This window comes from Diabrotica virgifera, chromosome 6, assembly GCF_917563875.1.
Source record: "Diabrotica virgifera virgifera chromosome 6, PGI_DIABVI_V3a".
Classification (NCBI taxonomy): Eukaryota; Metazoa; Arthropoda; class Insecta; order Coleoptera; family Chrysomelidae; genus Diabrotica; species Diabrotica virgifera.
In genome coordinates, this window is record NC_065448.1 from 226,833,794 (window position 1) to 226,860,822 (window position 27,029).

Genomic DNA, 27,029 nt, shown 5'->3' on the forward strand with positions numbered 1-27,029 from the left:
TGCTCTATCAGTCATCAGAGGAAAAATTACAAAAGAGTACCAAGACAAATTGAAATCTTTAGTCCAGAAGAAGACTTCGCAATACAAAACAATTCAAGACTTCTTTCCCACAAAACCTTGGTATTCAAATTTTCCATATAGAAATAGAAGACACTATCATTAGAATGCGCACAGGTCATTGTTTAACAAAACAACATCTGTATATAATGAATATAAAAGATAATCCTTTTTGTGAATGTGGTCGTCTCGAGGATCTAAACCACATCTTTTTTGAATGCCCGATTAATGTGATTCCTAATTTTGATATATACACAAAATCCATTTCCATTAACTTCAAAACACCGCTCTCTATATACAATATTCTAAGTTCCTTAACGGAAGAATCAGTCAATGTAATTATGCGTTTTCTTGCAATTAACCAAATAAGCTTATAAACTGCAATGCGTTTTCTAGCAATTAACAAAATAAGCTTACAAATTTCAAGGCTCAACTGTTTATATGTATTCGTGTTACCTATATGTTGCTATTTGTCATTTAATTTATGTTTTAATCATACTTAACCTGACCCAATTAATCTCATTTAATTATATTACACCTCACACCTCATCAAAAGCTTCTTACAAGAACATAGTCAGCGATTTTGGTATGGCTAAAGCCGGACTATATCAAGGTCGCCTTTAAATCGTGCAGATAATCGCCTTGCAGCGAGAGCAATAACGAAAAGAAGAAGAAGAAGAATATTTTGAGTTGTTGATTAAATAATATTTATAGTGTATTGGATAAATAATTGAGTTAAGACGTGAACTTAATAAAAAGTTAATTGTTTGTTATTTATGGACGATCCAAGCACAGAATTGGCCAGAATATATTCTGTGATCCAAGTATTTTGTTGTTAAAGATGTTCAAAATTGTAAACGTTCCATAGTAACAATATATTATTAAAAAATCACTTTAACACCTTTCCTCTTTTCTCGCTTGAGTATTAGTTTCTGTTGTACAGCATATAAATTATTACAACCACTGAATACATAATTAGTGCAAAAAATTATCATATTTATTAACTGAATTAATCATTTGCAATTATACAAGTAACAGTTATCCAGGAACATTCAAAAGCCATCTCTTTAAAGTTAATGATGACATTGTCAAGTATTAATGTTTACATATCCATACCAGTGAGGATTTTACTACACGTAATTTGCCGTGTAAAGACAGAAAAATAGGGATAGCCGTAAAATGTTTTGCGAATTATGTATCGATGGCCTTAACAGTGTGTATTGCAGCTTTCCTGCATTTCCATAAATTAGGTATTTGTCATCTTTGCCTATTAGTTCCTTTTATGAATTGTGTTTTTCGAAAATTTATGTTCATATCAACTTCCTTACAGGCGACATTTAACTGAGTAAGCACAGATTCAATCTCTTCGTGACTAGGATTACTCCCGTTTGTCTGCCTCTTATTCTGTTTCAGTTGTTGTTGACTGTACATTCTCTTTCCACCTTTTCGGCGGCCTTCCAACGGGTCTTCTTCTATACGGCTTGTTGTTTTTACAGATGTTCGTTAATGTTTCTGGTCCCATTCGGTTTGCATGTTCGTTCCAGTTTTTTTTATTTTATCCACCTGTTTCTTAATGATATGCCCGCTATTGATCTTAATAATTTCATTTCGATATTGTTGATTTGTTGTTTCGTTTTTCTTGTATCGGTCCTTGTCTCCGCTGCGTATGTTAGGATAGGTCTTACTGTTGTCTTGTATACTTTTATTTTGATTTCCGTGGTCAGATATTTGTTTCTCCATATGGTTTCTCGGAGGCAACCACTTACTCTTGCTGCTTTTGCTGCTTGTGTTGTGGTCTCTGTTCTTAGTAATCTCTTATATTATTTGTTATCAGACTTATTTCGTCTGGGAATCGTAGGTGTAGGTGCATTTATCCATCAACATTAATTCCTTGGCGTCCCACTCCAACTGTTTGAAATAATTTTGCAGAATTTTCCTCTTTTTCCCTTAGTAATTCATCTATATCGGTGATGATATTTCTATCTTTAGTCTTTAATTTCGTATTTCTTTTTTACCGTTTTCCATAGAGCTAATAAAATAAGCTATTGAGATTCCCTCTATAGTTTCTATTATAATGTCATTCAGGGCGTGTACATAAATTAGGTCTGTATTCTTATTGATTTTGTGAATGCTGTTGATGTGTTCTTCAAATGCATTTATCTATCTCCTGCTTTGTCCACGTAGGTGTACTGGACTTCTATTTGATCATGCGGTATCTATCTTTCACAAGGTCTATTTCTATCGGGCATTTTATCATTCTGTGGTCACTACCTATTAAAAAACATTATTAGTAAAAAAAAGACCAGCTAGTTATTAGGATTCTATATTTAACTTAAACAATTTGTATGTAATATATATTTTACTGGGACTTGCCTTAGTGTTTTTTACTTTACATTTGTCTTTAGTCGTGAAGAGAAAGACGGAACGAAGAATTTTGGAAAAACTGAAGCTATCTACAATCATCCAGAACCAGGACGAGAATCCTTAGTCGTACATGGGCCTACCACGGAAGATTTAATATTTCATGTAAGTATGTTGTTAATACTAAAAGTTATACTTGATTATTATATTAAGTTGACATTTGTAAAATACATCATAATTTATTTACTATTCTAATGTTTTAGCAACGAAGTAGGATTATGATGTCAGAAATCTCGAGTAACCTAAGCGCATTTTTGTAGTAAAAAAAGCATACCAGAAAATGTTACTTAATTTTGCTATGTCAGATAATGTGTTAGCATAGTTTTTGTTTTATTTTTTGTGTACCATTTTCAAAAATATATGTTTTTTATAATTCTGTAAAACAACTGCTTCAGAGGAATCCAAAACATGCTTGTGATCGATTCCGTCTTTTGCAAAGTCTTCTCTGTTGTGGGTTTCTCTTATAAAAGTCTAATCCTGTCCATTCTTTGATGTTGAGCAGCCAGGTCATTTCTCGTCTACCAGGGCTGCAACTGCCTTCGATTTCCCTTCTATAACAAGCAGGACAAAAAATATTACTAAATAGGGAAATTCAAACGAAAGAAATAAAAAGAAGAAGAAAGAAAGCATGGACAGCATTCGGCAAACTGAACTATATACTCAGAAATCAGCAAATTCAACTACATCTTGGATCTAAAGTTTTTGATGCATGCATTATTCTGATATTAACTTATGGAACAAAAACATGGGCAATCACAAAAAAGAATATGAACATACTCAGAGTCAGTCAACACGCGATGGAAATAGCAATGCTTGGCATATAACTTAAGGACAGGAAAACAAACACATGGATAAGACAGAAAACTAAAGTCACCGATGTGGTACAAAAATCATTAAAATTGAAATGGGAATACGCTGGACATGTAGCTAGGAGCGATCTAAACAAATGGCACAGAACAATTCTACTCTGGAGACCATACCAACACAAAAGACCCAGAGGTAGACCTCCTACGAGATGGACAGATGATCTGAAACGAACTGCCGGGAAAAATTGGCTACAAGTAGCGTACAACAAAAAACAATGGAAAGGAAGACTTGAAGAGGCTTATGTTCAGATGTGGACGTGAATAGCTGGACGAAGAAGAGGAAGAAGAACAAGCTGAATAAAGCTGTACCTGTCGTGTCTAAATATGTGTCCAAAATAAGCTGTTTTACGATTCTCGGCAATTTCTGTGAGTTCACGTTCTCTATTCATACGCCTTAAAACTTCTTCGTTTCTAACGTGGTCGGTCCATGGAATTTTCAGCATACGACGAAACACCCACATCTCAAAACTCTCTAAACGTCGTAACGAGCTGACTGTCAACGTCCAAGTTTCCATGACGTGTAATAGTACACTAGAGACATAATACTTTTTCATGCGGTATCGTAGGGATAGACCAAGATTATTGGTAGTGAGTAACTGTCGCATCTTAAAGAAGGTGTTACTTGTCTGTTATATTCTATATTTAACCTCTTGTTCTTGGCCTAATATTTCATGTATCATGTATCCAACATCCTATATTGAAGTTCACATTCAGATGCCAGCGTAATAGAGATACTCCTGTGCTTTCTACACCGAGAGAAAAAAATTCTTGACATAAAGAAACTTTATTAATATTTAAGAAAGATCGACTTGGCGTATTGCCTAAGAAATATATCTTTGTATGTAAGATATAATTTTATAAAATATTTCAAATAAATTTTAATATACCCAAAGAAATATATCTTAAACATGATTGAACTATCACTTTCTTGCAAACTGCAAACCCATTTGTCAGAAAGAAATTATATTTGTCATAAGAATATATTTTCTTGGCATTACAAAACTCTTCTTCCTGAGCAATAATATTTCTTAGTAAGGATTATTGCTATCTTACCATTATTAATTAATGTATTTAATGTTAAGAAGTATATTTCGCAGATATAATTGTATATTAAAATTAAGTTACATTTCTTAAAAATAAAGTGATATAACATACGTCGAAATAAATTATACTCTTAATGCAGTGGCGTAGCGGAGTAGGGGCGGCAGGGGCGGCCAGCCCCGGGCGGCAAAAATTAACAATAAATAATAAAAATATTTTGTAAATATTTGAACCATTTTATATTTTTATCGCAACTACAAATTTGGACCGATTGAAAGAAGCATGGAATTTTTCATTACTTATTTTGTGACGAATTCGGAGAATTCCTTTTCTTTGAATGATATTTTGTAGCGACTGGCAACAACGGCAACGTCTATACTGACTTGTGGAAATTCCCCGTTTATTAGTAACAATCAGCACAACTTTTTTCGGCACTTTAGAACGTTGCATTCTTTTTTTTTCTCATCGATACATCGTTGGGAAGTTCTGATAGCAGCTACAGGCAAAAGAAGGATTCAAGACATACGGTGGAGTGCAAGAGGCGATGCCGTAAATGTGACATGGCATCATTACAACGACATTCTCGTCACTTTGGAAAAACTGACAGAGGCAGGTGAAAGCTTAAACACGAGGACAGATGCAGGTGCTTTACTAGTTTCGACGCAGTCATTTTCCCTTCTTTGTTTTTTGGACCTGTGGCAACCTGTGCTACATGAAGTGAATGATGCACAAAAATATTTACAAACAAGGGGATTTGACATAAGATTATATGCTCAGAAAGTAAATGCTTTGCAGATGATATTGACAGAGAAAACAGAGGAATGGGAAAATGGCGCTGTAGGTTATGCAAATAATATGTGTGAAGAACTTCGAATTTCCATAAAACCTCGGAGGCGCATAACAAGAAAGCATATTTTTGATGACGGAACTAGAGGTGATAACTTGTCTTGTGAAAATGAGTTGAGACGAAAGCTGTTTTCTTCGTTAGATAGAGTTATTGTAGAAATTCGTGAGCATTTTCAACAGCTACAGAATTGAACGGATGTTTTCTTATGGAACGCCGGCTATATTATTAGATTCATACAAAAATGAATGTAATCTAGACCTAGATTACGCATCTGACGAAATTGACGAGTAGGGTTTCAAGCTGGAAAAACTTCGACTGCGGACTTTCGTTGCTGCTACAGGCAACGAAATTGATTAATGCAGACTTACTTGAATTATTTAAATTTATTGTTAAATCCAAGCTGGAAGAAACTCTGCCCAATATTTTAATAATGTTCCGAATATTTTTCACAGTTGCTATAAGCAATGCCAGCTGCAAGATGAGTTTTTCAAAATTAAGGTTGATTAAAAATTATTTAAGATCGACAATGAGTACTCTAAGACTAACTAATTTGGCTATTTTGTCTATTGAGCAAGAGATGGGTGATGAGATAGACATTGACGGTGCAATAAAAGACTTTGCTCTTAAAAAAAGTAGACGTATAAATTTTTAATTGAAGACGGAGGTTTTGTTTTACATTCTAACAAATACTCATATTACTTTTCAATAAAAATAAAAATATAACATTATAGTATCGTTCTAGTTCTAATTAAAAATTGATTTTATTTAATTTTCTCGATCGTCAAGGTGTACCTAATCTGAAGTAATAAGGTCCTAAGTTATATCAATGTATCTAATTGGTTAAAGTAAAAGAATTTTTGTATTAATAAACGTGATTGTAACTTAGATAAACTTTCTTATTTAATCCAACCTGTATAATGCAAAATAATGATGACTGTTCTCGCCGAAAAGTTTTCTATAATTAATGTATAGTATACAATAAATTAAAATACCTAAATAAGAGGGCGGCAAAATTGTCTTCCGCCCTGGGCGGCCGACACTCACGCTACGCCACTGTCTTAAGGTAAAATTATTCTTTATTAGATAATAAAAACAGGATATTAAACGTTAGATATTAATACATACAAATAATTTCTCCACTCTTAAACCACTGGCTTCTATAAAATAATAAAAGGATGGAGAGGCAAATCCAACTTCCTTAATTTTTCCTTCTCTTTGTTAATAGCACTTTGTGTATCAGCAATTACCTAAAACGAAACCGTTATGGAGAAAGGGTGAACTTATTTTAATAAAAAAATTTTTATAAGGATATAAGTACATACTTATTTTGAAAAAAGGAAATAAAAAAAAAACAAATACACGGGCCCACATAAAAACTATTAATTTTTTGGTATAAGAACGGTAGGTATCAGTAAAACAGTCTACAATCCAAAAACATTTCTTCGCATTTCAACAAATAATAATCAATCATATTTAGTTCAAACATGGCTTTATTTATCCTCCCATCTATGTTAATTTTTTTCTTTTTGTATAATATGAACTATTAATGATTGATCTGTATAATATCACACAATAGACATTGTTTAGCTAAAATAAGAAGAAAAATACAACCAATGTAAAACATTGAAGCAGACATATATTGTAATTTTATTAATTGATATAATCTAAAAGAGACAGCAAACCTAATCATTAAGAAATTTTATTACAAAAAGTATTATTATTTTACATCTTAATTTATTTTATACCTATTAACTTATTGAGTTTTCATCAATAAAAGTTCTTAATCATTAAGATGTTTCTATTAGACTAACTAATATTTCTTTATGACGAATAAAGCACACGCCATGTTTGATATAACGTTGAATTGTAGGATTGTATATAGAAGACGATACATTCAAGGAACATATTATAGTTTATACATGAGTATACACATTTCTATAAAGGAACTTACCTGTATACAGGTCTACCATTTATGGAAGCCCCTAGTTGGTTAATAGCTCCTTTCAATATTGTTCTGAAGCTTTATATTAGATATATTATTTTCTCCAAGGTGGAAGTCGAAACGTCAATAAAATCATTTTTTAAGTTAATTTGTGGCTTATTTCACAGTTAGAATAAGATTCTTCTTTTCAGATTTGTCCATCAATATATAGATATCTAAAATGCATATAAAGGTAATATTGTTTCTTTTAGAACTACATATTCGAATATGCAACAATATTATTATTACATTAAATCAATTTACTTTTATTTAATACCTATGTACATGTACGTACCTTCAAACTATCCCTTAGATTTAAAAGAATACCAATAAAACCAATATCCATCTATGAAAATGAACTAATGCCACGCCATCTTGTCAAACATTGAGATTAAATCACAAATAGTGAATAATGGTTACTGTGCAATTCTTTTGTGGAAGAAAATATCTTTGCAAGTAACATTTCGGCATTAATGATAAAGTTTTTATTTAATAACCACAGTTACTACAGAGGGTATTTCTGAAGAATTATTTCTTGTGGTTTAATATATTTACTTAATTGCAAGAAAATTTCTTGTTCACAAATATAAATATGGATAAACTTAACATATTTTCTTACTGCAAAATATTTGTAGTTTTCAATTTAAGAAACAAAAACTTTAGGGTAAGAAAATTAAAATGTAACCATTAATGCATTTCTTAGTATTGAAGAAATTATCTGTAAGAAATTATTGAGTTGTGTTTAAAAAACTCGTTTCTTTATATGTGAAGCGGTATGTTTAAGTTAATATGATATATGGTAACTTTTAACAAAGATAGCTCAAAGAAATCAGTGTTTTAGGAGGGAAGAAATTGTTCTCTCCGTGTATATGGCATAAATAACTACAATGTTGTCAAAGTTTTTAATCGTACGTTATGGACAGACTCCTATAAAAGAATAATTATATTTTGTAAAATATTTATGAGTGTAAAATGGAAAAATACTACACTTTTGTGAACTTTTTTGAGTTTGGCCCAGTTTATTTTAAAATAGTAGCAAAATTTACAATGGCAGTAGAATTGGCAACACTGTTACCCTACATCCATACATTGCCATCTGCATGTGACTTCCACTATAGGTACTTAAACTTTTTCACTTATTCAACGAGATTGTTGTTGACTAATATGTTTATAACTGGTGTGTGCTTTTTTAAAATTACAATTGTTTTAGTTTTTTCACATTCACCTTAAGGCCATGTAGTTCTCCTTCTCGCACTACTTTGGTTAACAGAATTTGTAGTTCTTCTTCACTGCCAGCAGTCAGTAATATATCATTGGCGTACCTGATATTGTTCACGATTTTCCCATTGACTTTTATTTATTCTTGTGCTTCATCAAGAGCTTATGCAAAGATTTCCTCTGAGTGAAAGTTGAATAATAATGGCGATAGTATACAACTTTTTCTAACTCCTCTGTGGATGTTCATGGCTTCAATATCACCCATTTTCGGTTCTGACAGAGGCGTTTTGGTTCCAGTAGAGTACACTCATTGTATTAATGTCGTTTGGATCCAGGCTCTTTTTTGCAAGCATTCTATTATCTAATCGTGTGTGACTTTGTCAAAAGTCTTTTCATAATCCATAAAGCACAAGTAGACATATTTTTGTTGATCCCGACACTTTTGCTTGAGAACACTGAAATTGAACAAAGCTTCTCGAGTTTCCATACTGTTTCGTCATCCAAATTGTTCCGGACCAAATCTTCTTCGCATTTGTTGTAAATTCTGTTAATCTTGTGGAATTGATTCCATGGTCTGTTATTGATTGATTTCATGATCTGTTAATGCATATCTACCGTTAAGTATTTTTTATTTTTTTGCATTTATATTACTTATACAGGGTGAGTCACCTCTAACGGGACGGAAGATTACAGCGAAATGGTAAAAGATTTGAAAAAATTTTTAAATTAGTAGTTTCTAAGTTGATAAAATCTACATTTGTGTCCCAATAAATGGCGGCGTATCAAAGTTATATTTTTTCTTATGGAACACCCTGTATTTTATTGCATTTTTAATTGTCCGCAAAAAAATAAGGTATAGTTTCATAAGGCTTCTCTATACCTATGTACAGAGTGTTCTGAGTTATGGTGACTTTTCTTAAAATGTAAAGTTTTAAACGAAGGCTTATTCTCAAGTTATTTAAGAAATTATGAAAAAAATACATTTACATCTAAATAGCTGGATATTGGTTGAATGTATTTCATGATTAATTATTACACAATTGTTTATAGGGTGTTCAACATTTACAGTTTCATTATTGGATTATTCAATATGTCATATGATGCTTATTTTAAATAGAACACCATGTATATTAATACACCATTAAATTAAACGGAGTCACCTATTTCGAATAGTATATGGATGTCCTACACCTAGGTCTAATAGTTTTTGCGTAACTTAAAATTATTTAAATTCTTAATCTGTAAATCAAGTTTAATACAAAAGATGTATCTCATTGTATGACATCGTCATTTTATGACAGTACGGTCTGGTAATTATCAAAAATATAAACATCCGTGTATGGTATTCAAATTTAATTGTTCCTAAAAATGAATAATTACGTTATCTACGATAGAGTAGACATAGTATGTACTTTGCATTGGGGAGTGTTCGCAAAATTGTATCTTACCTTCTTAAGTTTACGCTCAAAAGTATCCTGATAGAAGACACCCAAAAAAGGACGTTTAGGAGATATTTCAATAGATTCCGCGCTACTGGTAATGTTGCATACGGAAAGTTAAATAAAAATAAACCAGTTATTTTTGATGACGTCAAGGAGCTTGATGTCCTGCTTTCTGTTACGGAAAACCCAAATACTAGTAAAGAAAAAATTTCGGGTGAATTGTAAATCAGTCAAACGACTGCGACTGTTAGAATACTTAAAACAAACCGCTATTATCCGTATAAAACTCAACTACACCAGTATTAGACCAAACAGGATTGTGATAAATATTTAACTTATCGTTTATGGACTTTAGACTTTATAGAAGATCCTGATTTTTTTAATGTATGTATACAGACCAATATAACTACTTTTCATAATAATGGTCTACTAGTATGTAAATAGACATAATTTTCATTTCATTATGATACCGTAAACAAACATTTATTTCGTACAGCTTAAAAATTGAGTGACTAAATATTATTTTTAAAATCAATTTACAGTTTAAGAAAATTGTAAATTACGCAAAAACTATGACTCCTAGTTATAGAACATCTGTATACCATTCGAAAGAGGAACCTGTGCTTAGTACAATAATTTATTAATATACATGGTGTTTTATTTAAAATAAGCATCATATGACACATTAAATAATCCAATAATGAAACTGTAAATTTTGAAAACCCTGAAAATAAATGTGTAATAATCAATCATGGAATACATTAATTATAAAATAAAAACCAGACCGTACTGTCATAAGGTGACAATGTCATACAATGCCATTAATTATCTGCACCTTTTGTTTTAAAATCGATTTACAGATTAAGAATTTAAATAATTGTAAATTACGCAAAAATTATGAGACCTAGGTATAGGACATCCATATACCATTCGAAAGAGGTAAAATTGTTTAGTATAATTATTTATTAATATACAAGGTGTTCCATTTAAAATAAGAATAATATGACACATTGAATAATCCAATAATGAAACTGTAAATTTTGAACACCCTGTATATAAATGTGTAATAATTAATCATGAAATACATTCAATCAATATCCAAATATTTAAATGTAATAGTAATTTTTTTATAATTTCTTAAATAACTTGAGAATAAGCCTTCTTTTAAAACTTTACATTTTAAGAAAAGTCAACATAACTCAGAACACTCTGCACATAGGAATAGGGAAGCCCTATGAAACTATACCTTATTTTTTGTGGAAAATTAAAGAATGCAATAAAATATAGAGTGTTCCATAAGAAAAAATATAACTTTGATACGCCGCCATTTATTGGGACACCCTGTATATTTCAAAATAATTTTAAAATGTAGATTTTATCAACTTACAAACTACTAATTTAAAATTTTTCTCAAATCTTTTACCATTTCGCTGTAATCTTCCGTCCCGTTAGTGGTGACTCACCCTGTATATTTGAAACTCCAACACTCAGCATTGTTAAGGGGTGCCACTTTGAGTGCTAAAATATTCCTTATATTTTTAGGGCTAATACAACATGGCAGTCCATCTTTTTAAAAATTGATCTGTCCTTCCCATTGTATATATTATTTGCGGGAATTAAAATCGAAATGTTAGAAATTTTTTAAATTATCATTGGTTATTCATACCTTAAACAAGTTACCTATAATTTTTGGAAACATATTTCACAAATTCCAAAATTCAAACTATCACATCGTATTCGCTTCTATTGCAAGAAGCCATAAATAATCAAGTATCACATTTTATTCATTGCGTACTCACACAAACGAATTTTATTATTATATAATTGTCCGATGTTTATATAAAATTAAAACAAATATCAGGGGTATTTATTTCAATGCAAATGTAAACATTAATCTAAAAAACATTAAATTATTTATTGTTTTACTGTTATTAATAATCAAATTGAAAATTACTATATTTTGATAGTTGCCACAAAAACATTTGACATCAAATGGAAGTAATTTATCCAAATTGGTTCAGGTTAATTGGAAAAATAATATGAAACTTATTTAATAAAGGATTTATAATAATCCTTTTTAAAATGTAATAAACTGTATATATAAAGCTTTAATTTTAAATAAAAAAATGGAAAAGTTAGTAACAGTATAATATTTAAGTATATTCAAATGGGAAATAAGCCACAATTTTACCTAAAAATGATTTTATTAACGTTTCGACGCCCAAGTCGGGTGTCGTTGTCAAAATACAATGGAACAGAACAACTTAGAACGGGATCCTACAACATTCACAAGAAATAATACGAGGAAAATATCAATACCATATGTAAAAGGACTATTCGAGAAACTTAAAACAATAGGAAATAAATTCAACATATCAACAACATTCAAAACAACAAACACATTGAGATCTATTCTATCTAAAACTAAACCTAACAGTGAACAAGAAAGAACAAAGAATTGTATTTATAAAATACCTTGTGAATGCGAACAATTTTATATAGGTGAAACGTCAAGACCATTAGACGTTAGAGTAAATGAACATCAGTCTTATATAAAAAATAGAGAATTTGATAGATCTCAAATATGTCAACACGCATGGGATAATGAACATAGAGTTCAGTGGAGAGATTCAAGTATAGTCCTAAAAGAAGCAGATAGTAAAAAGAGAAAAATCAAAGAAGCGGCTCTAATTATGCTAAATGAAACCAATTGTGTCGCAAATTCCTCGGTAGAATGCAGTAGGATGTGGTTACCCATATTAAAGGAGGAAGTCAATAGAAAGAAAATACCACAATTATTAAATCAGTAACATATCGAGTTAGTACATATTTAGTATTTTAGTATTGTTTAAAATTTAAAATATCAAGTCAGAATTTGGTATTAGTTTTGAGAGTAAACTAAATGTAAACCCAAATACTTACGATGTCGGGATAGTATCACGAGGTTTTTCCTGGTTTTCCCTCGTGATTTACTATGGAATCTCTAACGCGAGAATTTCAGTGCCACCGTTGCATTTGGTTGTCATTTTAAAGACAGATCACATGCTATGATTTTTTGTGGCGGATATTCTTGAGTTGGGATTGATTTCATGTAATCGAATGAACTATCTTTTAGTAAAGTCGTCCCAGGAACGCAACTCTTTAATATTGGCAATATCATTTTAAAGTCGTCTACTTTAAAATGTATAATACGTGTCTGAATTGCCGATATAAATGAGTCAGATTAAATAAATTATTAGAAGAATTTTTTACTAAGCAACAACATTTTTGTTTATTTAGTATTATTTGTATTTTGACAACGACACCCGACTTGGGCGTCGAAACGTTAATAAAATCATTTTTAGGTAAAATTGTGGCTTATTTCCCATTTGAATATACTTGATTATAAAAATGCCACAAGAAAATAGCTTCAGTATAATATTTAACATAATTTTTCTCGCGGAATCATTGGCCATCGGTTAACATAAATTATATATTAAAAACTGTTATACTAAGAAACGTTAATTCTTTCAGACTGCCTTTCAGTTTTACAGAATATCAAAAATACTTTTTTGCCCAAAACATTTAGTAATCAGTATATATTTTTAATAAAGAATCACATCAGTTAAAATCTAGAAGACTCTGGCTTCAATATAATATTTATTTGGGTTAAGGCACATATTGGACTCAAAGATAATGAATACGTAGACTACTTAGCTAAGTCCAGTATAATATCAGGCACTTTATTGTCATATTATTTATATATGTATCAGATGCCAATATGATTTTTAAAAGAAACCAACTATCGATATGGAAAGATCAATGGAATCTTTACTGCTTAACGAACCCCACAACAGGTGATCCCACAAAACATTTGGTTGAAGACTTTTAAAGCGCCACGTAAATATATTACAACCATAAATCGACTACGCTTTGGGCATGCGTGTTATCCAAGTCATTTATTTAAAATAAATGTGATTGGAGGATGGTTGCAAAAATTTCGGAAAACAGGGTGATCTTGGTCATACCTTTTTTGAATGTACTAAGTTTCAACAGCATTCAAACTCTCTCTATAAAAATTTAATCAAACTTAATATGCATGCACCATTCAATATCCAGTCTCTGCTGGCTACAGGCTCACAACAAATATATAATGTCATTATAGATTTGGCGACAGTCAGTTTTAGGCCATTTTCTAGGTTACAAGTAATTTAAACACGGTCAACGTGCGACGTTAACGTATTTACTTAAAAAATTTTTAGTGGATTCCTCTAAAAAAATATTTTAGCCAGTCCTTTATAATGAGTTGCGGTCTGAAGTGGTCTATAAAATGTCAATCTAATCTAAAAGTTTAATATGGCAGCTAAAAGTTAAATTTTAGAGGCCTCTTTAATTAAACATAAATGATACAGGATACACCCCGTGAGTCTCTACGTGTTAAGTATTTTATTGACCGTATTATTATAATTTTGGATATAGTGGAGTCACTGAAGGTGTATATGAGCTATTACCTCCGATTTCGTTGAACCTCCATCGATTTGCATGAACATTGGTGAGTGGTTAGAGGATATCTCAAGGAATAAAGGTGACATGGTGCCAACTTGCGCTTTTACCCTGGGGGTGGATGCCACCCCTCTCGGGGGTGAAAATTATTTTATTAAAAATAACCCCATATTTCGATAGAGGGACAAATTTCAAGCAAAATTTGTTATATAAAGTTATTAAAATTAATCAAAACTTTTTGAGTTATTAAAGATCAAAGATTTTAATTTTTCTTGAGAAAAATGCATGTTTTTAACCAATTTTTCATCAACAACTCAAAAAGTGTAAGTTTTTACAAAAAAGTTATAACTATCAAAATTGAAGCTAATAAAAAATGAAATAAATCGCTTACTACAAAAACCTTTGTATGTTAACTAAAAGTGAGTTATAAGTAATTGAATATATTTTTTTTTTCGGCGAGTAAAGAACTATAAATATTCAAGCTGAAATAACGAGAAATTGATGCATTTTATAACATAAACTTATTAAACATTCGTCAAAGTACTTAAAAATATCTATTAAATGAGCCCCCGAATATGTTGATAGCGTTAAAATTTATGCACCAAAATTTTTTCAAAATTTATCTTTTAAAAATTATTCCAAAAAATATTATTGTTTTTTTTTAATAACTCCGTTCGTGTTTACGATATCAGGTTCATCTAAAAACTGTTAGAAAGTTAATTCCAAGTGATATTTAAGCACGTTGAACCTAATCTTTTAAACCCCTTACTTTTTTAAAAAAGTAAAGGTTTAATGACCCCGGTTGCATGGTTCCCACAGCAAAATTTAAGATTTAAACCTTTCTATCTCGGTTATTTTTTACTCTATAGAAATAGTAAAACAGGTAAAATATTTGGCATAGAAAAAACAAAAATTTGGTTATATATAATTTGTTACGTATATTGAGTATTTTTGGAGTTATTATCAAAAGAATATGAGTACACTAATTTTAAAAATTATGATTTTTAAAATTATATCTTTTTTTCAAAAATATGCATTCTAAACCGGTCAAAATTATCGAAAACATTACTTATGCTAATATAAAGAAGTTATTTGAAGGATTATTATAAATTTTAATTTTTGTGGAAATGGCGTAGGTTTTATTTTTCACTTTTTCCTAAAAAATTCGAAACGGTTCTTTTATTTTCATTATAACTTGCTTAATTTTGATGCTATTACCTTCTGAAGCTCAGTAAGCAGGTATTTCGAAGTACTTTGGCAAATGTTTAGCAGGAATATTTTATAGGTTGTATAGTTTTCCCGTTATTTAACCCTTAAACGCCCAAGGGTGGGTAAAAAATGTCCACCTAATGCGTATTCCCTTGTAACTTATTTATTACATGTGTAAAAATTTTTCAAAAATTATTTATTGTTACAAATACAGCCCTTTATCTAATGTTAGTTTGGTTTTACCGATATTTTTGAAAATAAAAGTAATATCTTGAGTTACATATGGGTGGTCATAAAAAGTACACCTTTGGTAAAACTTGTTACTAAAGGTTTCTCTATAATTTCTCGTTGGTAGGAACATAATCCATATAATTATCGACGTATAATTACATTATCGACATAATTATCCGCCAATGAGGAGGCTGAAAGGAAGAATGTGGAGAAAATCGACAAATTTGAATTAATGGCAGTTACTGTTATGTTAATTTTGATTTATATTGTAATTTTGTTTTAAGGTTAGTAAATTCTTTATATTAATATTTTAGAAGATGCTGTGTTTCTTAAGCATCAGAGTCTTAAGTTTAATCCATTTCCAACAACTCTCAATAAATATATTAGCTATTTTCAAGGTGGACATTTTTTACCCACCCTTGGGCGTACATGGGACCTAAAAAAGGTTGGGCGTTTAAGGGTTAAGCTTGAATACTTAGATTTGAGTACTCGTCGAAAAAAAAATACACATTTAATTGCCAATAACTCACTTTGAACTAACATTAGCTTAGTTCTTTATGTGAGGAATGTATTAAATTTTTTATTATCTTCAATTTCAGTAATTATAACTTTTTTGTAAAATCTTATAGTTTTTGATTTATACGTGAAAAACCGATTTAAAACATACATTCTTTTACAAAAAAATAAAATCTTTGGTCTTTAATAACTCAAAAAGTGTTGATTTATTTTAATAACTTTATATAACAAATTTTGCTTATAATTTGTCCCTCTATCGACTTATGGTATTATTTTTAATAAAATAAGTTTCACCCCCGAGAAGGGGTGGCATCCACCCCCAGGGTAAAAGCGCAAGTTGGCATCATGTCGCCTTTGTTTCTTGAGGTATCCTCTAATTACACACCAATTTTCATGAAAATCGATGAAGGTTCAACGAAATCGGAGGTGAAAACCTTCAGTGACTGCACTAATATGAGGTATCACGACTACCACTGTAGCATCTTGATCTAAATGAGGTTGAACTGATTTCCGCTGACTTGAAAAAAATCGTGGCGCAAGTAATGTCAGCTTCGAATTATATAACGAAACAAGGGCCGTCTTATATTTCAGTTCGTTCAGAAAGCATCAAAAGCACTCTAACCGGTTTCGAACCTTGTTAGGATCTCGTCAGGAAGTGTATATGACTATCTGAACAAATTGAAACAAATCGGCTGCTAGTATCGAATAATCATAAAACAACGTGATATGGTGTCGTGGCAACATCTGCTTAAACAAGCGAAAGTTTTTCTTTAAAAATATTAAAATAACATTAAAAATAAAACTGTATTGGGACCAAGTTTTTTGGTAACACCTTCGTGGTTTCTAAAATTTGCAAACCAACGAATTCTGGAGCAAAGGGGGGGTGATGGAGATGTAAAAGTTTCATCTCACTTCTCGCCTATCCAGCGCAGTAAATTTTTAACGAAAAATGGTCCCGCAGACTCCGTTAGTAGTAAAACTAATAGAACTAAATAATCATATCGTTGTAAAACGAAACAAGAGCCGTGAAATATTATTAACTCTATATAGACCAGGACTAATCTGTAAAAAAACGTGTATTTTTGCATGTGAGAGGCGGTATTCGGATTTTTGCAGATAAAGTTAGGTGACACCTTCAGTAATAATAATTGACTTATGATTCTTCTCAAATATGCCCGGAGGATTAATAAAAAAATTAAAATATTTAAGAATTTCGAAAAACATCGATTTTTTTCTGCTTTCTTTGCTTATAACTTTAAAACGGTTCGTTTTGGAACAAAGTGGTAAAAAATAAAATAAAGATAATTGAATTTTGTGTGATATACGACTGGTTAAAAAGGTTTTAAGGTATTACCTTTTCTGCATTATAGCAATAAATACAAAATAAGGGGGCAAAATACGCCTGTTGTTATTCAATCTTTCTTAACCACTTTGGTGACACTTAGAACCTTAGTAATTCGCTTAGAAAATTCTTATAACTTACTTAAATGGTCCACCAAATTTCATTAAAATTGACCTAATAGATTTTGCATAATAAATTTGCAATATAAATGTTTTTAAAAAAGTTCAAATTTTTTAAAATCTTTCTGAACAAAAAGTAGACCATTTAGAAGTTGGCTAATTTTTTTACATATAAAGAGGTGCTCTTTCTATCTAATACACTTTACGGAATTAAAATCGGATTATTTAAGGGGCCTCAGCAATGTTTTAAAATTATAAGCAATTTTTTGACTTGTAAACAAATAGCTTTGTTTAATAATAAAAAAAAAAAAATAAATTTTTAGCAATGCAAATAATTAAAACCGGTATAATTTGGCTTAAACTTCCAAACGCTGTCAGCAGAATTGCTATTTTATTTTTTAATTAAAATTGTTCTCGTTCAAAACTTGCAATTGTTCGATTTTTTGAATGTTCCACCGCGTTTATCTCGAGAACTATGCATCCTACGAAAAAACTTGTAAGAACATTTTTTGCTTAGAATTACCCAAGAAACACAAAAAAATGTTTTACTTTGCGAAAATACGATGATATGTAATTCCTCAAGTTCTTTGTTTATAACAATCTTATCGACATCCGGATCAATTGTTACCCAAAAAGTTCGTCTTCTACGGGTCAAAATACATAAAAAACACTTTAGTAAGTCCATCTAAATAAAGGAGCCCGTAGCACCCCCTCCTGGACACAGCACTAATTTGTTTATAAACCAAAAAAATGTTTATAATTTTAAAACATTGCTGAAGCTGCTTAAATAATCCGATTTCAATTATGTAAAGTGCATTAGATATAGGTCTGGATCCCGCGTATGAAAAAAAAGTTGATTAATAGCAAGCTGAAAATTTGTTAATAGCTTAAGGGTATCTAGTCGGATAAACTTTGATATATGCCAACACTGGAACAGGGGCAGTTTTAACTGTGGAACAGGTTAAAAATTTGGAACGGTCACATCACGAAAACGGCACATTTATTTTGTCCGACAGAACAGACTTAAACTCTCCGAACAGAGATTAAAGTCTCATGCAAAAATCAGACTGCTATTTATCGCCTGTCATAATTCCTGTCATTTGAAATAGTCTACATGTTCCACTCATTAAAACGCCCATTTGGTGATAAATAGCATTCTGATTTTTGCAGGAGAGTTTAATCTCTGTTCGGAGAGTTTAAGTCTGTTCTGTCGGACAAAATACATGTGCCGTTTTCGTGGTGTGTCCGTTCCAAATTTTTAACCTGTTCCACAGTTAAAACTTCCCCTGTTTCAGTGTTCGCATATATCAAAGTTTATCCGACTAGACACCCTTAAGCTATTAACAAATTTTCAGCTTGCTATTAATCAACTTTTTTTTCATACGCGGGATCCAGACCTAATAGGCGGAGTGCTTCTTTATACGTAAAAAAATTGACAAATCTTTTTATGTTCTAGTTTTTGTTGTGCCAGATTATAAATTATTTTAATTTAAAAAAAAAACTTTAGATTGCAAAATTATTATGCAAAATTTAGTAGGTCAATTTTAATGAAATTTGGTTAACGGTTTTAGCACATTACAAAAATTTTCTAAGCGAATTAGGAGGGTTCCAAATGTAACCTAAGTGATGGAAAAACATTGAATAAAGACAGGCTTGTTTTGTCCCCTTATTTTATATTTATGGCTATTTTTCAGCAAGTGTGTTAAATTAAGACATTTTTTACTAATCGTATCTGATAGAAAATTTAATTATATTTGTTTTATTCCTATACGACTTTGTTCCAAAATGAATCGTTTTAAAGTTATAAGCAAAGAAAATAGAAAAAAAAAACGAAATTTTTTCAAATCTTTAAATATTTTATTTTTTTTTTATTAATGTTCCGGGCATATTTGAGAAAGAGCATAAGTCAATTATTATTAACGAAGTTATTACCTAACTTTATCCGCAAAAATCCGAATGCCACCTCTCACATCCACCTAGAAACAGATCCTTCCTGATCTAATATACAAATAACAAATAACAATTATCTGACATTGTTTTATATTTCTTCGTGGACTCCATGTTAAAACAAGTTAACCCACTTTTTTCCTTTGTTTCACAGCTCCTCTTGAATCTTAAAGAGATAAATTTTCAGCTTAATACACCACAAAGACGCCACGCCACATCCTTGACACTCTCTAAAACGAAAGATAAGACAAATTAATTAGTTTGTTAATCAGGAGAGCCGCAGCGGTTACCACAGAATCACATCAGAACTGTTATGTTTACGTTCCGGTGATTAGGCGAATGCAAACTAATATGTGGAAGCCGAGGTGTACTCTCACAACATTATCGCACCAGATAGTGGTACATAAGAGTAAATATGTCTTTAGGACTTTTTAGTGTATACCTTTATACAGTAAAGAGCGATTTACGAGGGCTAATTTGTATTGTTCTCGTATTTTTTAAGGCAACCAAATGTTTGTGATCCATAATAGGTTTAGTTTGTATTTATTCTGATTATTTCTCCTCTTTTTTTGGATAAACATGGCTCTGTCTGTTTGTCCGTCCGGTCTGTTGTTTCATTGTGCCTTCAGTAAGTTGTAGTTCCATTGTTTTCGTGATCTTCCGTGATCTTCTGTTTGTTGTCATAAGTCTGTGACATTATTTAAATTATAACCTTATCACATATTTCATAATTAAATCAATTTAATCTTTCTCTGCATGCAGCTAGAAAAGTATAAAAATAAACTGTGTAATGTTTTGGATATTATGATATTCAGCCTTGCGGGGTCATCTAATGTTTTCCGACCTACTTACGTTTGACAATGGGTCTATTGAATAAAAAAAAGTGTTTGCTTATACTTCCTCGTATTTAAGTATTTACTTAATAATAATTAAATAAAACATTAAAGAAATGACTTTATTCAATTACTATTAAGTAAATACTTAAATATTTGTATGTAAAAGCAAATACTTCTTTTTATTCAATAGACCCATTGAACTGTTAATATAAGTACAGTAAACGTAAACACGAGAAGGGGTCGAATTGAAGCAAAGTTATTATTCGAAGTTTATACATACCGAAGGGCTAATTCGTGTCTCCTCCATAATATAACTAAACAGTGCAGTAAGAGTATGTAGTGATTGAATAAACAAGTGAGCCAGATTCATTTTTTACTCATCGCGACCTCCTGAAACAAACAGTTCTGAGGCCATACACAAGGAAATCACCACAAGACAATAACGGAAATTATATCATAAATCAGTATAATAGCAAATACGGCAAAACTACTTAGCATGTGGTGCCACAAAAAATAATATTAAAAGAATACGGGCACCATGGTGGAATAAGAAGGTAAAAATCGAAATAAAAGATAAGGAGAACTTGTTTGTGGAAAGAAGATGAACAAGAAGAAATACATATAAGACTAAACGCAACAAAAATATTTTTTTTGTATAATAATAAACATACTCAAAATTTCCACATACATTTATTAAGTTATAGGCCTCTTAAATGTGACCAGATCCATTTAATATAAAAAAATGGTTTTTCAAGACCATTTGCCATCGTTCTTCTTCCTTAAGTTCCCTCTCCTACCGGAGGTTGGATATCATAATGGCTATGGTCACTGGTTGGCTGCTGCTCTGAACAGTTGTAATGAACTACAGCTAAACCATTCTCTAAGGTTCCTCAGCCAGAAGATGCGTCTTATTCCTATGCTTCTTCTTCCTTGGATCATTCCTTGCATAATAATTCTCAGCAACTCATATTTTTCTCCTCTGGTAATGTGACCCAAATATTCCAGTTTTCTAGTTTTTATACTGTTCATAATTTCTAACTCCTTATTTAAACGTCGTAGCACTTCAACATTGGTAATCCTTTGAACCCACTGAATTTTCAATATTCTTCTATAACACCACATTTCGAACGCTTCTATTGTTCTTATGTGTTGTCTCTTCAATATCCAAGCTTCCATTCCGTATAGTAATATAGAAAATATGTAGCATCTTAGAGCCCTCAATCTGAGAGGCAGCTGAAGGTCTTTGTTTGAAAGCAGTGTCTTCATTTTTATAAATGCTTGCCTTGCAGTTTCAATTCGGACTTTAGTTTCTTTGCTTTGGTCATTTTTGTCATCAACCCAGGTTCCCAGATATTTGTACGTCTTTACTTTTTCTATTTGGGTTTGCTCTATTATTAATCTTTCATTTCCGTGTTGTGTTTTTGAGACAATCATAAATTTAGTTTTTTTACGTAATACAACAATGGAGACCATGGATAGGAAAGGGAAGCAGAGAAAGGCCACAAATGAGGTGGGCTGATGACATTAAAAAGATTGGAGGACACAACCGTAAGCAAGTGGCGAAAAATAGAAAACACTGGAGTGAACTGGGGAGGGCCTATATCCAAAGTTGGATTACTGAAGGTTTAAGAAGAAGAAGAAGAGTATGAACTCGGATTACCGATCTCAAATTTAGCGTCGTAACCACTAGTCCATTTCGGCGATAATAGTTTATAGACGGAGAGGCAGCGCTGAAAAATCTCTTTGAATTTACTAAAACTAGATTGTCCACAGTCGATTACTGTGAGTGTGTACAGAAACATACTGCGGTAGGTCAAGCGAAACGTAGAACAGGGGTTACTGAGAGGGTATCAAAGTTGCTTTCCTACGAAGGTAATTATTTCCATTTACTAAGGCTAAAAATCAGTACACACATTCTAATTTAAATATAAATAAAAGTTATTATAGTCGGTCAGCTGTATGACGGGACAGAACCGGTCGGTCGGCCCCAATAGTCGATTGAGGAAATGAAGAATTTTGGCTCGCAATTTTTTCGTCCAGCGTGGATTTACTTGAAATTTTCACAAAAGTTAGGGAAAAGGGCAAGGATCGTTTTAAATTCTCCACACCATTTGCGAGCATGTTGAACACATGTGCACTTTCACCCATAATGGGAATAGTGATGTCCATTTTGCATTTAAAAAAAAACGTATCACAGCATAAATTTCACATTGGACTTATTAACGGCGACCTACACCTCCACCTTCGAAGGCTTCTAGGCCTACACTGAGCAATGCAGCGAAACGAAACTGATGGAGGAAAAGAGTGTGAGAGTTGATGTGTAAGGCAGTGTTGCCAGATTTCTCCCAGTACGTCGCACTTTGTCTCAGCGTCAAAGGTAACATTTTTTTACGAATGACCCTCGTATCTATAATTTTAGGATATTTTTTTTAGATCCATGTATATTTTTGTATCTTAATATCGAACAAAAAACACTCAGACTTCTTTCATAGATCATTGTAACCTTGTTGTCTAATTTTAAGTGATGCATTTTATAAATACGAATAAGATGCGTCAAGGATATAGTGCAGTCACTGAAGGTGGATATGAGCTTACCCTCCGATTTCGTTGAACCTCCATCGATTTGCATGAAAATTGGTGAATAGTTAGAAGATGTCTCAAGGAACAAAGGTGACATGGTGCCAACTTGCGCTTTAACCCTGTGGGTGAAAATTATTTTCTTAAAATAACACCATACTTCGATAGAGGGACAAATTCTAAACAAAATTTGTTATATAAAGTTATTAAAATAAATCAAAACTTTTTGAGTCATTAAAGACCGAAGCTTTAATTTTTCGTGAGAAACATGCATGTTTTTCATCAATTTTTGATAAATAATTCAAAACTATAAGTTTTAACAAAAAAGTTATTATTTGCAAAATTGAAGAGAATAAAAAATGAAATAAACTTCTTACTAGAAAAACATTTTATTGTTAACTAAAAGTGAGTTATAGGTAATTGAATGTACATTTGTTTCGGCGAGTACCCAAATCTAAGTATTTAAGCTTAAATAACGGGAAAATGATGCACATTTTATAACATAAATTTATTAAACATTTGTCAAAGTACTTAGAACTATCTATCAATTGAGCCCCAGAACAAATTGATTGCATCAAAATTTATGCTACAAAATTTTTTCCACATTTATCTTTTAAAAATTTTTCCAAAAAATGTTATTGTTTTTTTTTTAAATAACTTCGTTAATTTTTGCGATATCTGGTTCACTTGAAAACCATTTGAAACTTGGTTCCAAGGGCTATTAAATCACATTAAAATTAATCTTAAAAACCCTTTACTTTTTTTTTAAATAAAAGGTTTTAATGGCTCCGGTTACATGGTTCCCGCAGCAAAATTTAAATTTTAACGTTTCTATCTCGGTTATTTTTTATACTACTGAAATAGTAAAACTGCTATAGTATTTAATACAAAAAACAAAAATTTTATTATATTTAATTTTTTACGTATATTAAGTTTTTGGAGTTATTATCAAAAGAAAGTGAAAATAACGATAACTTTAAAAATTCTGATTTTTTAAAAACATACTTTTTTTCAAAAAGATGCATTGTAAACCGGTCAAAATTTTCGAAATCATTACTTATACTAATATAAAGAAATTATAGTACGGATAACTATAAATCTTAATTTTTGTTGAAATGGCGTATGTTTTATTTTTCACTTTTCCTAAAAAAATCAAAAGGGTTCCCTTATTTCCATCATAACTTGCGTAATTTTAATGCTATTAACTTCTTCTGGAGCCGATTTGATAGGTATTCCGAAGTACTTTGACAAGTGTTTAACAGGTATATTTTATAAAATGCATAGTTTTCTCGTTATTTAAGATTGAATACTTAGATTTGAGTACTCGTCGAAAAAAATATATATTAAATTACCCATAACTCACTTAAAATTGACATTAGTTTAGTTTTTAAGCGAGAATTGTATTAAATTTTTTATTACCTTCAATTTTTGCAATAATAAATTTTTTGTAGAAGCTTATACTTTTTTAGTTATACGTGAAAAACAGCTTTAAAACATGCATTTTTTTACGAAAAAGTAAAATGTTTGATCTTTAATAACTCAAAAAGTATTGATTTATATTAATAACTTTATATATCAAATTTTGCTTATAATGTGACCCTCTGTCGATTAGTTGTATTATTTTAAACAAAATAATATTTTCACCCCCGGGAAGGAGTGGCATCCACCCCAGGGTGAAAGTGCAAGTTGACATTATGTCACCTTTGTTCCCTAAAGTATCCTCTAACTACTCAACAATTTTTATAAAAATCGATGAAGGTTCAACGAAATCGGAGGTGAAAACCTTCAGTTACTGCACTAATAAACAATTTTGAATAAAGAATAGGCTTAAAGGAGCCAGTCGGAATGTAAGAAATATAGAAAACAAGGAAATAAATATCGATAAATAATATAAGAAGCAGAATATTGATATAGGTATTTTGCCATATAATATAATATCTTATAAAATAATAAATGGAAAAACAAAATCACTAGTATTTGTGAAAATGAAAGGCTAACTCCAACTAAGTTTGAGATTGATATTGATCACTTATGAAGCCCTTACACGATCATTATTACTGATGATCAGTAATACTGACATTATACCCCAGCTTTATATCAATACTTCGAATATTGATGGTCTACCTTACACGATCAGTATTACTGAGTCAGTAACGTAAGTAATATTGATATTGTTGTTTTGCTTGACTTAAACTTAAATCTTTTATTACAAAGAGTTTCTATTTTGTGTGTAAAAACGGATTTGAAAAAGAAAGCATGCATTGCTGTAATATCGTCAAAAGTTAGGGATATAGAAAATTCTGCTGATTTTCATAGTTGATTTTTTTCGCGAACAGAGGGATTCCGCAATTTTTTTTATTTTAGCCTTTTCTTTAGTATTTACACAGTTGTGCAAAGGTTTACTCAAACTTATTTTTTGTACTTATACCGGGTGGAAGAAAAAAATATGTTTTTCTTGTGTTAAGTTTGAGACACTCTGTAGGAAGAACGAGGTATAAATGTGAGTATACATCAGACTAATATTGTAGTCTTTTGTTTTGTGAACATGCTGTTGTTTGAATGTCCCTGATATCTTTAGAAACAAAAAAAATAGACGGTTTTGTAATTTAACATGTGTTTTAACCGAAACAAAAGTTTGAGACATCTTGTAGGGAGAAAAAGGCACAAAGGTAAGTATACCCCGATATTATGTTGTAGTCTCATATTTTTTTAATATATTATTTTTTAATTTATTCGATATATTTAATAACAAAGAAACTAGACGGTATTACTCTTTAATATGTTTTTCTATGTTTCACATGTGTGATGTGACGCATGTCGTCAGTTAAAACACATAATAAAGAGTAACATCGTCTAGCTTTTTTGGTATTAAAGATATCAGAGAAATTAAAAAAATAAAATATTCACAAAATCTGAGACTACAACAAAATATCGAGGTATACTCACCTTTGTGCCTTTTTCTCCCTACAAGGTGTCTCAAACTTTGGTTTCGGTTAAAACACATGTTAAATTACAAAACCGTCTATTTTTTATTTCTAAAGATATCAGGGACATTGAAAAAACAAAATGTTCACAGAACATAAGACTACAATACGATTTCGATATATACTCCCATTTGTACCTCGTCCTCCCTACAGGGCGTCTAAAACTGAACATAAGAAAAACATTTCTTTTCTTCCACCCGGTATGAGTACAAAAAAAAAGTTTGAGTAAACCTTTGTATACCTGTGTAAATACTAAAGAAAAGTCTAAAATAATAAAAAAAATTAGCGGAATCCGTTAATCTGTTCACAAAAAAATCTACTATAAAAATTCAGCAGAATTTTCTATATCCCTAACTTTTGACGAGCAGTTTATTAGCATGTGCAGTGAAGTATCACGCTAAACGTCGTCGCCGATACTGGGTGCAAAAGTGGTTACAAAAACGTGCAAATTTTTCTCATCGTACTCTACTAAAAGAAATTCACGTTACCGGTGAATTTAACGATTATAAAAATTATTCTCATATGAACGAAGAGATTTTCGAGAAATTATTAAAAATGGTATCACCATTTCTAACTCGACAAGATATCAGTATAGATAGGTTACCTTTAACATTACGCTACTTTGCAACTGGATGAAACTTCAAGGATTTAGCTGTTATATCACCAGATTCTATAAGTATCCCAATAATGGAAACTTACAAAATTCTCATTTATGAGCTCAAAAAATATGCACGGGTAAATATTGATACGGTTTAATTTATTTTTTGTTAATTTATTGCGATTTCTCAATTTACTTCAACTCCAGAAGAATTGATAAACGTAGCAGATAATTTACAATCTTTGCATCAATTTTGTAATTGCGTAGAAGCGATAGACGGAAAAACATTTTGCCGTAGAAAAACGTCAGTGTCTC

General features: G+C 31.0%; 1 protein-coding gene across 1 annotated transcript in view; it reads left to right on the plus strand.

Annotated features, from left to right (window-relative positions):
- The window catches only part of LOC126886762 (A disintegrin and metalloproteinase with thrombospondin motifs 12-like), a 188,061-nt gene that overhangs the window by 142,946 nt on the left and 18,086 nt on the right, over nt 1–27,029 (plus strand). Inside the window, exon 14 of the mRNA XM_050653786.1 lies at nt 2,463–2,583. Coding sequence (XP_050509743.1) covers nt 2,463–2,583 — 121 coding nt within the window. The remainder of the gene's footprint in view (nt 1–2,462; nt 2,584–27,029) is intronic.